General features: G+C 36.5%; 1 protein-coding gene across 8 annotated transcripts in view; it reads right to left on the bottom strand.

Moving 5' to 3' along the window:
• LOC137412005 (breast cancer anti-estrogen resistance protein 3 homolog) overlaps positions 1–12,500 on the bottom strand; it is a 224,856-nt gene that overhangs the window by 178,717 nt on the left and 33,639 nt on the right. For all 8 annotated transcript variants that reach the window (XM_078783406.1, XM_078783409.1, XM_078783410.1 and 5 more), the window contains one exon: positions 1,886–1,925. In XM_078783406.1, coding sequence (XP_078639532.1) covers positions 1,886–1,925 — 40 coding nt within the window. The remainder of the gene's footprint in view (positions 1–1,885; positions 1,926–12,500) is intronic.

Raw genomic sequence — 12,500 nt, 5'->3', positions numbered from 1 at the left:
ATTTTGAATTAACATACATGTTGATGTTTAATTTGGTTGTTCCTAAGTTTTCAACCTAAAAGCACATGATCATTGACGAACTTTTTGTGGGCCAGGGATGCAAAAAAAACGACTTCTGAGTTCTGTGGGCAAATTTATCGACAATTCGAACAGTTAAAATCTTGGCACATCGGCATATTGAATGCTCAAATAACTTGTGATGAAACGCAGATGTACACGTCTGTCAATGAGTTGTGCAACTTTCACGTCATGCGAATCGACAGAAGTTGCTCATTTGTATAACGGCAGTGAAAATAGTCCGATTTTAAAACAGGATTATCCAGCTTATCATTCTCCCCCAAATATGTATTTTCTTATTTTCCTGGGTCAGGGATATCGTCCTCTAAAATATATCTCTTTAAAGAATTTCATGATTGTGTCCCTTTAATCTTTTACTGCACTGTTTCTTTGAAATATCCTGCATAATACATACACACAATGCATTCATACAGAAAATATAATCATCATCATCATCATGCACAATGCTCTACACATAGTATTGGGTTTGCGGAAGCAGTTTCTTGCCCAGGGTTCCAATCCTGGATGGGTCACCACTCCGACACAGGATACTTGACCGAGCGTGCAGGAATTTGGAACTTAGAGCACCAGCAATAGCTCGCCTACTCTTGAGGAATGAGGACACCATTGGGATCTCTAACACACAGCAACTAATGGCAAACATGACGTCCAGTTTGACGTCCATCCGAGGGATGGCACACATATTTATGTATCGACCTGCATGTGAAACACCAGGATGACAGTTTATAGCTGGACCGAGATTCATACCCAGGATAAACAGACCAGAGGCAAGTGTGCCTACATCTAGGCTATCCTTGTAGCCCACAGAGAATATTAAAAAAATGAAATTAATAGGTTGTACAATGCATTTGTATTTTGTTTGTGTGTCCACTTTATATACAACATGACATATTTTTTTCATGTTCCCATATAGTTAATCAATGTACAGTATGACTATAGAATGTTACAATTATTATCTAGAAGCACTTTCTACAATTCATCCAAGGTGTTTGGTTGCTATTTGACTCCATTAGTATCCATATAACCCCATATCTGGACTTTGGGCAGCCCAAGGAATCTTAGTGAATGTTCCATCAACCTCGTTCGGTGACAATATCATGCCCATACACGGTGAGGGCGGCAACGCAGCATATTGAGGAGCTTTGGTTTTGAATTGTTACCCCACTCAGCTTACAGTCTAGATCTCATTCCATCGAATTTTTCATCCATTTGGCACTAAGGAAACTATCTGAGGTCGGAACTTCAGCGATGACACCGAGGTTCAAGTGGCAGTGCAGAAATGCATCAGGCACCAACCAACATACTTTTATTATGAGGGCTTCCACTACCTTGTAAAGCAGTGACAGATGTGTGCGGATATGCAAGGGGACTATGTCAGAAAATAAGTCTCACACTCTCTCTCTCCGACAATGGTGAAGATGCCCCTTTGAGGGATGTTTAGCTGGGAACCAGACTGCAAGCATTAGTTTATGGACATTAAGGACCCCTCATTGCCTTTGCGAAGAATAGGTAAGCACCTTAAAAGACCACTACCCTGAATGAACTACAAATTCCTGACACTTTTGTTGAAATTTTAAGCCTGGCTCAGCGCCAGTTCGTGAAAAATGGCCCAAAATCTTTAACTGAATTACCCCCAAAATAAAGTGGAAATAACTATTCAAACATATATATATATATATATATATATATATATATATATATATATATATATATATATATATATATATATATTCCTATCAGTGATTGCCATATCAACTTGCTTTGTATTGAAAATCAGGCATCAAAGGATAAAATCCATAAGACTCACCTGCACCAGCTCATACCTTGTGCTGACCTTTACCTCATTCCTGCAAGAAAAAGCAAACATGTTTTACAAACTTTCACAACAAGCAGGAAACAAAGAGCAGTAATATTTCACAATACACAGGAAATAAAGACAATTGGCTTGAAGAACACTATAGATGTTCCATTTTCGTCTGTACTGTTACAGCGACCAAGTTCAGGTTTAGAAATCTCCAGAAACCTTTCCGTTTGTTCTTCAGATACTAAAGAGTTTTGCGCAAGTATCCTGCGCTGCTCTTGTCAGGGACTAATCCACGAAGGAGAGGCACCTCATGAGAATGGGTGGAGTAATTGCCTTTCCGTAGAGTCGCCTCATGCCATTCCTCTCTTTCCTGTTTGTGCTCAGTGATGCTATGCAACTTCCTACTTGGGCTCCAGGTCTAAATTGGTTTGCATCAAGACCCAGTGCCTGCCCCACTCAGACTTGAATCGGTGACATTTCTGAAATTCGTGCTCTCATTGCCAGCAAAGAACCATGAGACTTCAAATTCTAATCCAGATAAAAAGTTTTCAGTCTCCCAGGTCTTGATCTCAGTTGCTCAAGTCTATTTGATCCTTTTTCCTTCAAATGTGCTTACTTTGTCATGGCCAGATTATGACATTAGGCAAGTTTTTAATGCATCTGTGTACACTTGAGTGAAAGACATCTTCCTAAAATATTTGTTGTTATGTTTTCTCCAGGGAAAGGGAAACTTGTGATGAAAAAAGTATGCACATGCTGAGCCAGGAAAATAGTTGACATAACCAGACTCGGGGGTGAGTGTAAGGTTTAGGGCGTGCGCTCTGAGTCTGGGAGTGTCGGGGGTTCATACCCCGTCCAAATCATACCAAAGACTAAAAATGATACATGCTACTTCCATGCTTGATGCTCTGCATTTGTCAAGGATGGAGAATGGATAGACAACCCGAGGTAATTGCCAATCATTGTGCAGGCTTTGATGGGTTTAATGGTTTCCTCTTGTGTTGAAGTTCTTTGCAAGGGAATTCGTATTACTGTTCTCTCAGAAAGTAGATAATACGTGGAACTTATCACAACACGCAAGTAGGGAAAAGTACCTGGAAAGTAAAATAAAGTACCTGGTACCGGAGGAAAGTACCTGGTAAGGTATGGGCAGCAGAAACAGTAGGTAGGTTTACATTTGAGGTCGATACCTAATGTATTGAGGATGGTGGGATGTATGGATATTGGCAAGTGGTAGGTCGCTGAAGTGTGGATGTGTGATTTGATGCACGTTTCATGATTGCCATGTCTGTAAGACGGTGTAATTGTAAGCTGAATGTGCTGTTTGTGTTTGTTCTTTCCTCACCCTACAACTGCGTTCAACTCCTCCACAAATTTTTTTTTATAATTTTAAATAATGTTTTTCTTTTTGGCATAATATAGCGATTTTAACTGAAATATCATTCATTTTCCAAATGCAAAAATTATCGTTAACTATACAAAATGGGTGGATGTGTGGCAGCCACCCTCTATATTGGTCAGAATCCTTGCAGTAAATGATGTTGTGGCACAAGGGTTCATGGTCACCACTCTAATGAAGAGGTACTATTTGTCATGGCAAATATTTACATACATATATATATATATATATACTCTTGCATATCTTACTATAATTCACCAAATGTCTGTCTGTCTGTCCATCTGTTCCCAAGTACCGCAAAAACGGCTGAACCGATCGCAACGAAATTTTGGGTGGGTAATCCTGGGACCCCCTGGCGTAGCATAAGCTATATTGTTTTTCCAATTTTTTCCCAATTTTCCAATTTGCAATTTTTCCAGTTTTTCCAAACACGATGTAATAATATTTACTGATATGAACAGTGATGTGGCTTTTATTGAAATTCTACAAATACTGTTTAGATTTTGATGATTTGCGTGTGATATGATTTAACGGATGTTTATATAAATCGTTTAAAATACAAAAGCCTTCAATTTCTGATATTTTGCCTTTTCATTTGGGCTTCCCTATTGAAGCCCCGCCCATAGGGCGAGTACTTTTGCTAGTATATATAATTTCAAAACACACCTGGTCACAAGTGTGCCTCACTGACCGGGTCCTCAGTCGAGGTCCTCAGCATCATCCCGTTTCGGCAATTCAACCTCTATATGGTCTGCTAAGGTGGGCCAGCAGGGGCACATACGCCTCCACATGCAGCAACTATACCCTGGTGATGCCTGTATGCCTGCATGCCCCACTGTTGTCATCCACAATCCATCCCACACCCTCCAGTGAATTAAAGTTAATAAACTATTACATTGATTCAATGTGGTGTTGATCTAATGCAGGCTTGATAGGCCGGCCAAATGGCCTCCTCCTACGTTAAAGTTCCTTGTGTATCCTTGTGTACAGTTATCATGTAATCACAAAAATGGAGGCTGCTGCACAGTATGGTCACGTATGCCACAAAGGAATTTAAGTTGGAATTTTAGGCATTTTATCTTTTGCAAAAATTGCAAAGTTGTACTTCAACACACTGTAACCTAACTCCCTCGTTACTTTGTGAGCCAATCAAAAGGACACAGCCTCAAGGTGCATAGTTCAACAGATATTAAAGTTTATCTTAACTTTTGCGACACAGTACACATTGAAATAGTTACATTTCCATGTATTACAAACATGGTTCATACACCGAAAGAGTTATGGCAGCAGCAATACATTCATACGCAACTACTTAAGACAGAACTTTGGAAAATATATGTTGGTGGTGTTAGTGAAACTGCTATGGTGCACCATTTGCATAGGCAGATCATTCACCAAGTGGACAGATACTCCTATCCTCTGGCACATGTTGGCTCTCTCCTTCACAAACAGTATTCCTTTAAGAAAATATGCAGAATTCACAAGATACCATCGCTATTGATAGTTCTGCCATTCCTGGAACCAATCATTCATAACCTGCCAAGCTTCAGGTTCCTGCAGCCAATCCTGGCTTCACTTGTACCATGGTGAGACAAACTCATATGGAAAAAGTACAAACAAAATTTCATGTAGATATTTCATGCAGGTGAAATTGGAAACCCACTTGTCTTGGGTGTTTTTGTTTGAGTTTATCTGATTTTTCTTATTTTTATATTACATGTGGAATGGCTTCCCAATGTGGATCCAAGTTTGCTCTTCCCTACAGTCCTTCAAAATAATAACACACGACCATCTTATGTGAAATCCAATTTATTTACCTCGGACGTTTATCGTTCTGTTAATCTTAAGGAGCATGGAGCATGTAATCCTCTTGATGGAAAGGTGTATACCGTGTGTGTTGTTGTTGTTGTTGTTGTTGTTGTTGGTTGTTATCTGGATATGTGGGTTTCAGAAGGTGGAACGGAAAGGTGAGCTGACTTGTTCCTTAGTTAAAATAAGAATTACCGCATTGTGGTCACATGACAACCTGTGAGAAAATCCAGTAACGGGCCGATTGGGAAATTTTTTTAAAGCATTCTTAAAAGATGAACAACACCGAATGGGAAGCATGATCATATCCTGTAAACACACGCATAATATACTCACACGTGAAGAGAAAGTTGAATATGGTGAGCACTCTGTACTCTGTACGTGCCACTTGAATGCATCCAATATCATAGCATATAAATTTATCAAAGAAAATCTTAGGGGTCGTGCGCACCCCCTGCACCCCCTGCACCCCTCCCTGGATCTGCCTAAGAGGTGCTCGTTGTAGCATATGCACTCCTTCACAAAATGGCCTGCTTGCTCATCTCCTGAGAGGAATACACCTCTTGTTGATGACAGGAAGGCAGAAATGTGTCCGTGGAGTGATTCCTTTATCCGTGGGATGGGCTGGCGACTTACCAATAAAGGACTTACCAATAAAAGAATTACCAATAAAAGTCTTACCAATAAAAGACTTCCCAATAAAAGATTTACCAATAAAGGACTTACCAATAAAATAATTACCAATAAAAGACTTACCAATAAAAGACTTACCAATAAAGGACTTCCCAATAAAAGATTTACCAATAAAAGACTTACCAATAAAAGACTTACCAATAAAAGACTTACCAATAAAAGACTTACCAATAAAAGACTTACCAATAAAAGATTTACCAATAAAAGACTTACCAATAAAAGACTTACCAATAAAAGACTTACCAATAAAAGACTTACCAATAAAAGACTTCCCAATAAAAGACTTACCAATAAAAGACTTACCAATAAAAGACTTACCAATAAAAGACTTACCAATAAAAGACTTACCAATAAAAGACTTACCAATAAAAGACTTACCAATAAAAGACTTACCAATAAAAGACTTACCAATAAATTACTTACCAATAAAAGATTTACCAATAAAAGACTTACCAATAAAAGACTTACCAATAAAAGACTTACCAAAAAAGGATTTACCAATAAAAGACTTACCAATAAAAGACTTACCAATAAAAGACTTACCAATAAAAGATTTACCAATAAAAGACTTACCAATAAAAGACTTACCAATAAAAGACTTACCAATAAAAGATTTACCAATAAAAGACTTACCAATAAAAGACTTACCAATAAAAGACTTACCAATAAAAGATTTACCAATAAAAGACTTACCAATAAAAGACTTACCAATAAAAGACTTACCAATAATAGACTTACCAATAAAAGACTTACAAATAAAAGACTTACCAATAAAAGACTTGCCAATAAAAGACTTACCAATAAATACTTACCAATAAAAGACTTACCAATAAAAGACTTACCAATAAAAGACTTACCAATAAAAGACTTACCAATAAAAGACTTACCAATAAAAGACTTACCAATAAAAGATTTACCAATAAAAGACTTACCAATAAAAGACTTACCAATAAAAGATTTACCAATAAAAGACTTACCAATAAAAGACTTACCAATAAAAGGCTTACCAATAAAAGACTTACCAATAAAAGACTTACCAATAAATTACTTACCAATAAAAGACTTACCAATAATAGACTTACCAATAAAAGACTTACCAATAAAAGACTTACCAATAAAAGACTTACCAATAAATTACTTACCAATAAAAGACTTACCAATAAAAGACTTACCAATAAAAGACTTACCAATAAAAGACTTACCAATAAAAGACTTACCAATAAAAGACTTACCAATAAATTACTTACCAATAAAAGACTTACCAATAAAAGACTTACCAATAAAAGATTTACCAATAAAAGACTTACCAATAAAAGACTTACCAATAAAAGACTTACCAATAATAGACTTACCAATAAAAGACTTACAAATAAAAGACTTACCAATAAAAGACTTGCCAATAAAAGACTTACCAATAAAAGACTTACCAATAAAAGACTTACCAATAAAAGACTTACCAATAAAAGACTTACCAATAAAAGACTTACCAATAAATTACTTACCAATAAAAGACTTACCAATAAAGGACTTACCAATAAAAGATTTACCAATAAAAGACTTACCAATAAAAGACTTACCAATAAAAGAATTACCAATAAAAGACTTACCAATAAAAGACTTACCAATAAAAGACTTACCAATAAAAGACTTACCAATAAAAGACTTAACAATAAAAGACTTACCAATAAAAGACTTACCAATAAAAGACTTACCAATAAAAGACTTACCAATAAAAGCCTTACCAATAAAAGACTTACCAATAAAAGACTTACCAATAAAAGACTTACCAATAAAAAAATTACCAATAAAAGAATTACCAATAAAAGACTTACCAATAAAAGACTTACCAATAAAAGACTTACCAATAAAAGACTTACCAATAAAAGACTTACCAATAAAAGACTTACCAATAAAAGACTTACCAATAAAAGACTTACCAATAAAAGACTTCCCAATAAAAGATTTACCAATAAAGGACTTACCAATAAAATAATTACCAATAAAAGACTTACCAATAAAAGACTTACCAATAAAGGACTTCCCAATAAAAGATTTACCAATAAAAGACTTACCAATAAAAGACTTACCAATAAAAGACTTACCAATAAAAGACTTACCAATAAAAGACTTACCAATAAAAGATTTACCAATAAAAGACTTACCAATAAAAGACTTACCAATAAAAGACTTACCAATAAAAGACTTACCAATAAAAGACTTACCAATAAAAGACTTACCAATAAAAGACTTACCAATAAAAGACTTACCAATAAAAGACTTACCAATAAAAGACTTACCAATAAATTACTTACCAATAAAAGATTTACCAATAAAAGACTTACCAATAAAAGACTTACCAATAAAAGACTTACCAATAAAAGACTTACCAATAAAAGACTTACCAATAAATTACTTACCAATAAAAGATTTACCAATAAAAGACTTACCAATAAAAGACTTACCAATAAAAGACTTACCAAAAAAGGATTTACCAATAAAAGACTTACCAATAAAAGACTTACCAATAAAAGACTTACCAATAAAAGATTTACCAATAAAAGACTTACCAATAAAAGACTTACCAATAAAAGACTTACCAATAAAAGATTTACCAATAAAAGACTTACCAATAAAAGACTTACCAATAAAAGACTTACCAATAAAAGATTTACCAATAAAAGACTTACCAATAAAAGACTTACCAATAAAAGACTTACCAATAATAGACTTACCAATAAAAGACTTACAAATAAAAGACTTACCAATAAAAGACTTGCCAATAAAAGACTTACCAATAAATACTTACCAATAAAAGACTTACCAATAAAAGACTTACCAATAAAAGACTTACCAATAAAAGACTTACCAATAAAAGACTTACCAATAAAAGACTTACCAATAAAAGATTTACCAATAAAAGACTTACCAATAAAAGACTTACCAATAAAAGATTTACCAATAAAAGACTTACCAATAAAAGACTTACCAATAAAAGGCTTACCAATAAAAGACTTACCAATAAAAGACTTACCAATAAATTACTTACCAATAAAAGACTTACCAATAATAGACTTACCAATAAAAGACTTACCAATAAAAGACTTACCAATAAATTACTTACCAATAAAAGACTTACCAATAAAAGACTTACCAATAAAAGACTTACCAATAAAAGACTTACCAATAAAAGACTTACCAATAAAAGACTTACCAATAAATTACTTACCAATAAAAGACTTACCAATAAAAGACTTACCAATAAAAGACTTACCAATAAAAGATTTACCAATAAAAGACTTACCAATAAAAGACTTACCAATAAAAGACTTACCAATAATAGACTTACCAATAAAAGACTTACAAATAAAAGACTTACCAATAAAAGACTTGCCAATAAAAGACTTACCAATAAAAGACTTACCAATAAAAGACTTACCAATAAAAGACTTACCAATAAAAGACTTACCAATAAAAGACTTACCAATAAATTACTTACCAATAAAAGACTTACCAATAAAGGACTTACCAATAAAAGATTTACCAATAAAAGACTTACCAATAAAAGACTTACCAATAAAAGAATTACCAATAAAAGACTTACCAATAAAAGACTTACCAATAAAAGACTTACCAATAAAAGACTTACCAATAAAAGACTTAACAATAAAAGACTTACCAATAAAAGACTTACCAATAAAAGACTTACCAATAAAAGACTTACCAATAAAAGCCTTACCAATAAAAGACTTACCAATAAAAGACTTACCAATAAAAGACTTACCAATAAAAAAATTACCAATAAAAGAATTACCAATAAAAGACTTACCAATAAAAGACTTACCAATAAAAGACTTACCAATAAAAGACTTACCAATAAAAGACTTACCAATAAAAGACTTACCAATAAAAGACTTACCAATAAAAGACTTACCAATAAAAGACTTACCAATAAAAGACTTGCCAATAAAAGACTTACCAATAAAAGACTTACCAATAAAAGACTTACCAATAAAAGATTTACCAATAAAATACTTACCAATAAAATACTTACCAATAAAAGACTTACCAATAAAAGACTTACCAATAAAAGACTTACCAATAAAAGACTTACCAATAAAAGACTTACCAATAAAAGACTTACCAATAAAAGATTTACCAATAAAAGACTTACCAATAAAAGACTTACCAATAAAAGACTTACCAATAATAGACTTACCAATAATAGACTTACCAATAAAAGACTTGTCAATAAAAGACTTACCAATAAAAGATTTACCAATAAAAGACTTACCAATAAAAGCCTTACCAATAAAAGACTTACCAATAATAGACTTACCAATAAAAGACTTACCAATAAAAGACTTACCAAGCCTATGTAGGCTTACTGATACTGTAGTTAGCAGGGGGATTATAATTAGGACAGTCGAACTTTACCGCTGGTGCACGCTGGACTGTACAGAGCCAATCAATTGGGGAATCCTAACTTCCCAGTCTAATCTAATGTGCGAACAGCACTGAATCAATGGAGGAAATGACGAACACGGGCAGATTGGAAAGGAATATCAACAATGGATTTATTGTTTACTAGCAAAAGTAACCGGCATTGCTGGGTAACAAACAATGAGTCACTTCCTGACAGGAATATGAAGAGAGGAGGGAGGAGAGGAGGAAGGGGTGATTGAGGAGAATACGGAAGGGGAAGGGGAAGGGGATGGGGAAGGGAAGGGGAAGGGAGAGGGGTGAGGGGAAGGGGAGGGGAAGGGGAGAGGGAGGTAGGAGGGGGAAGGGGGGAGGGGGGAGGAGAGGGGGGAGGAGAGGGGGGAGGGAAATGGGGGGAGGGAAATGGGGGGGAGGGGAGGAGGGAGGAAGAGAGGTGGAGGGGAGGGTGGAGGTGGAGGAGGAGGAAAGGGGGAAGGGGTGAGTAGAGGGGGAAGGGATGATTGAGGAGAAGACGGAAGGGGAGAGGGGAAGGGGAAGGGGGATGGGGAAGGGAAGGGGGAGGGCAAGGGAAAGGGGATAGGGAGGGGGAGGGGAAGGGGGGAGGAGAAGGGGAGGGAGAGGGGAAGGGGGAGGGGAAGGGGGAGGGGAAGGGGAGATGGGCTCTGTCTACTGTAACACCATGGCTTGCAAAAGCAGCCTAAATAGCGTTCACCAATCACTAGATATGGTAGATTTTGTCAGATTTCACTCCAGATTTGGACATTGTATTTAGTCTACAGCATCCCATCCTCATATCCGAATCCAAATTTTGATGATATGCTTCAATTATATAATGACTACCAGAGTTACCCGGCGTTGCCTGGAAAATAGTCAGTCACGCAATTTAGTTTTTACATTCTGTTTATTATACCCTTCTGTTAAGTAACACAATTATTATTTGTGGGCTTTTTATCCTCTTGGTAAGTGTGACGTAACGTGCGCGTTTGGACCCGGAAAACAGAATTATGATGCGGTGCGTTACGTCACGGCTTAACAAGAGGATATCACAATCGATATGCTCTACCTTGACGTTTTTCATTCAGTGTGAAAAACAAACAAACCAATTGTTAAAATGATTATCAAATATCGAACGCATCGGCATTTACTGGTCTTCCAACGACACAGTACTTATAGGCCCCGGCAGAAGGATCATGTTATTACCCAACCCTTGTGGGGTATATTGATCACAGTAGATCTTCGCTCAGTTCTCTAAGTAAAACTTACCTCACAGATGTCGGGATTCCTCCAAATTTCTTTGTTTGAGGTTATAAATGGCATTAGCGACTATTTAAAAAGCTAATAATATGTTAATGGTTTATAATATTTTACAAGCCCGGCTGCGCTGCTGTTAGACTTCCTGTCGTGTTGTTATCCTCTTGGTAAGCCGTGATGTAATGCGCCGCGTCATAATTCTGTTTCCGGGTCCAAAACGCGCGCGTTACGTCATGGCTTACCAAGAGGATAGTCAGAGAAAGCCACGCCCCTTGGGCACGCCCCTAGTCTAAATCTGATGCACCCATGTTTTTTGTCATGAAAAGTTACCCCCCATGGACCCCTTCTTCCCTCTCTCTCTAAGTCACTTCCTTAGGCTGTCCATGAGGCACAACCGAACAAACAGATGTTCACAAATAGTGTTATAGATAAATCGACCGTGTTTCCAAGGCAAGGCACATTTGAGTAGGCCAAAACAAAGTGGTCGGCTTAAGAACCCAGTGAGGTGCAGTGGGCTGACCATGATGGCGGGGCCGACATATTGGTAAGCCACCACATCGGGGGGGTTTTTTCTTCTTCTGAGCACCTCGTTAATAATCTTCAAAAAGGGTGTTATAACACACCCAAACACCCAGTTTTCATCCCTGCAATCTGTTGGAGGTCCAGGTGTATGCATGTAAAGTTTGGGGCCACTAGCTTTCATGGTTTTGGAGTTATGGAGGAGACAGGCAGACTGATGGACGGACACTGCCTTTTATTATTAGAAATAAAAACAGGGATAATTATGCAAAAAAGAAGGTGGGAGGAAACTCAAGGAATTTAATGTCTGGGAAGGGGGGAGGAGGGAGGATGGAGGGGAGAGAGTGCATGCAAAGGGAACAATGGGGGGGAATAAAGATCCAAAATGTACAAGCAATCACGAGCAATGGAGAGTGCAGCGATATTTACAAAGCAATGGAAATGGAAGAGATGCAGACTTAATCCTATGCCTTACCTACCGGCTATACACAATACCGGGTACCCATC

The sequence above is a fragment of the Myxine glutinosa genome, chromosome 8 (assembly GCF_964187855.1).
Source record: "Myxine glutinosa chromosome 8, kmMyxGlut1.1, whole genome shotgun sequence".
Lineage (NCBI taxonomy): Eukaryota > Metazoa > Chordata > Myxini > Myxiniformes > Myxinidae > Myxine > Myxine glutinosa.
Note: the sequence above shows the minus strand (reverse complement) of the source record. Positions and strands in the feature narration are given on the sequence as shown.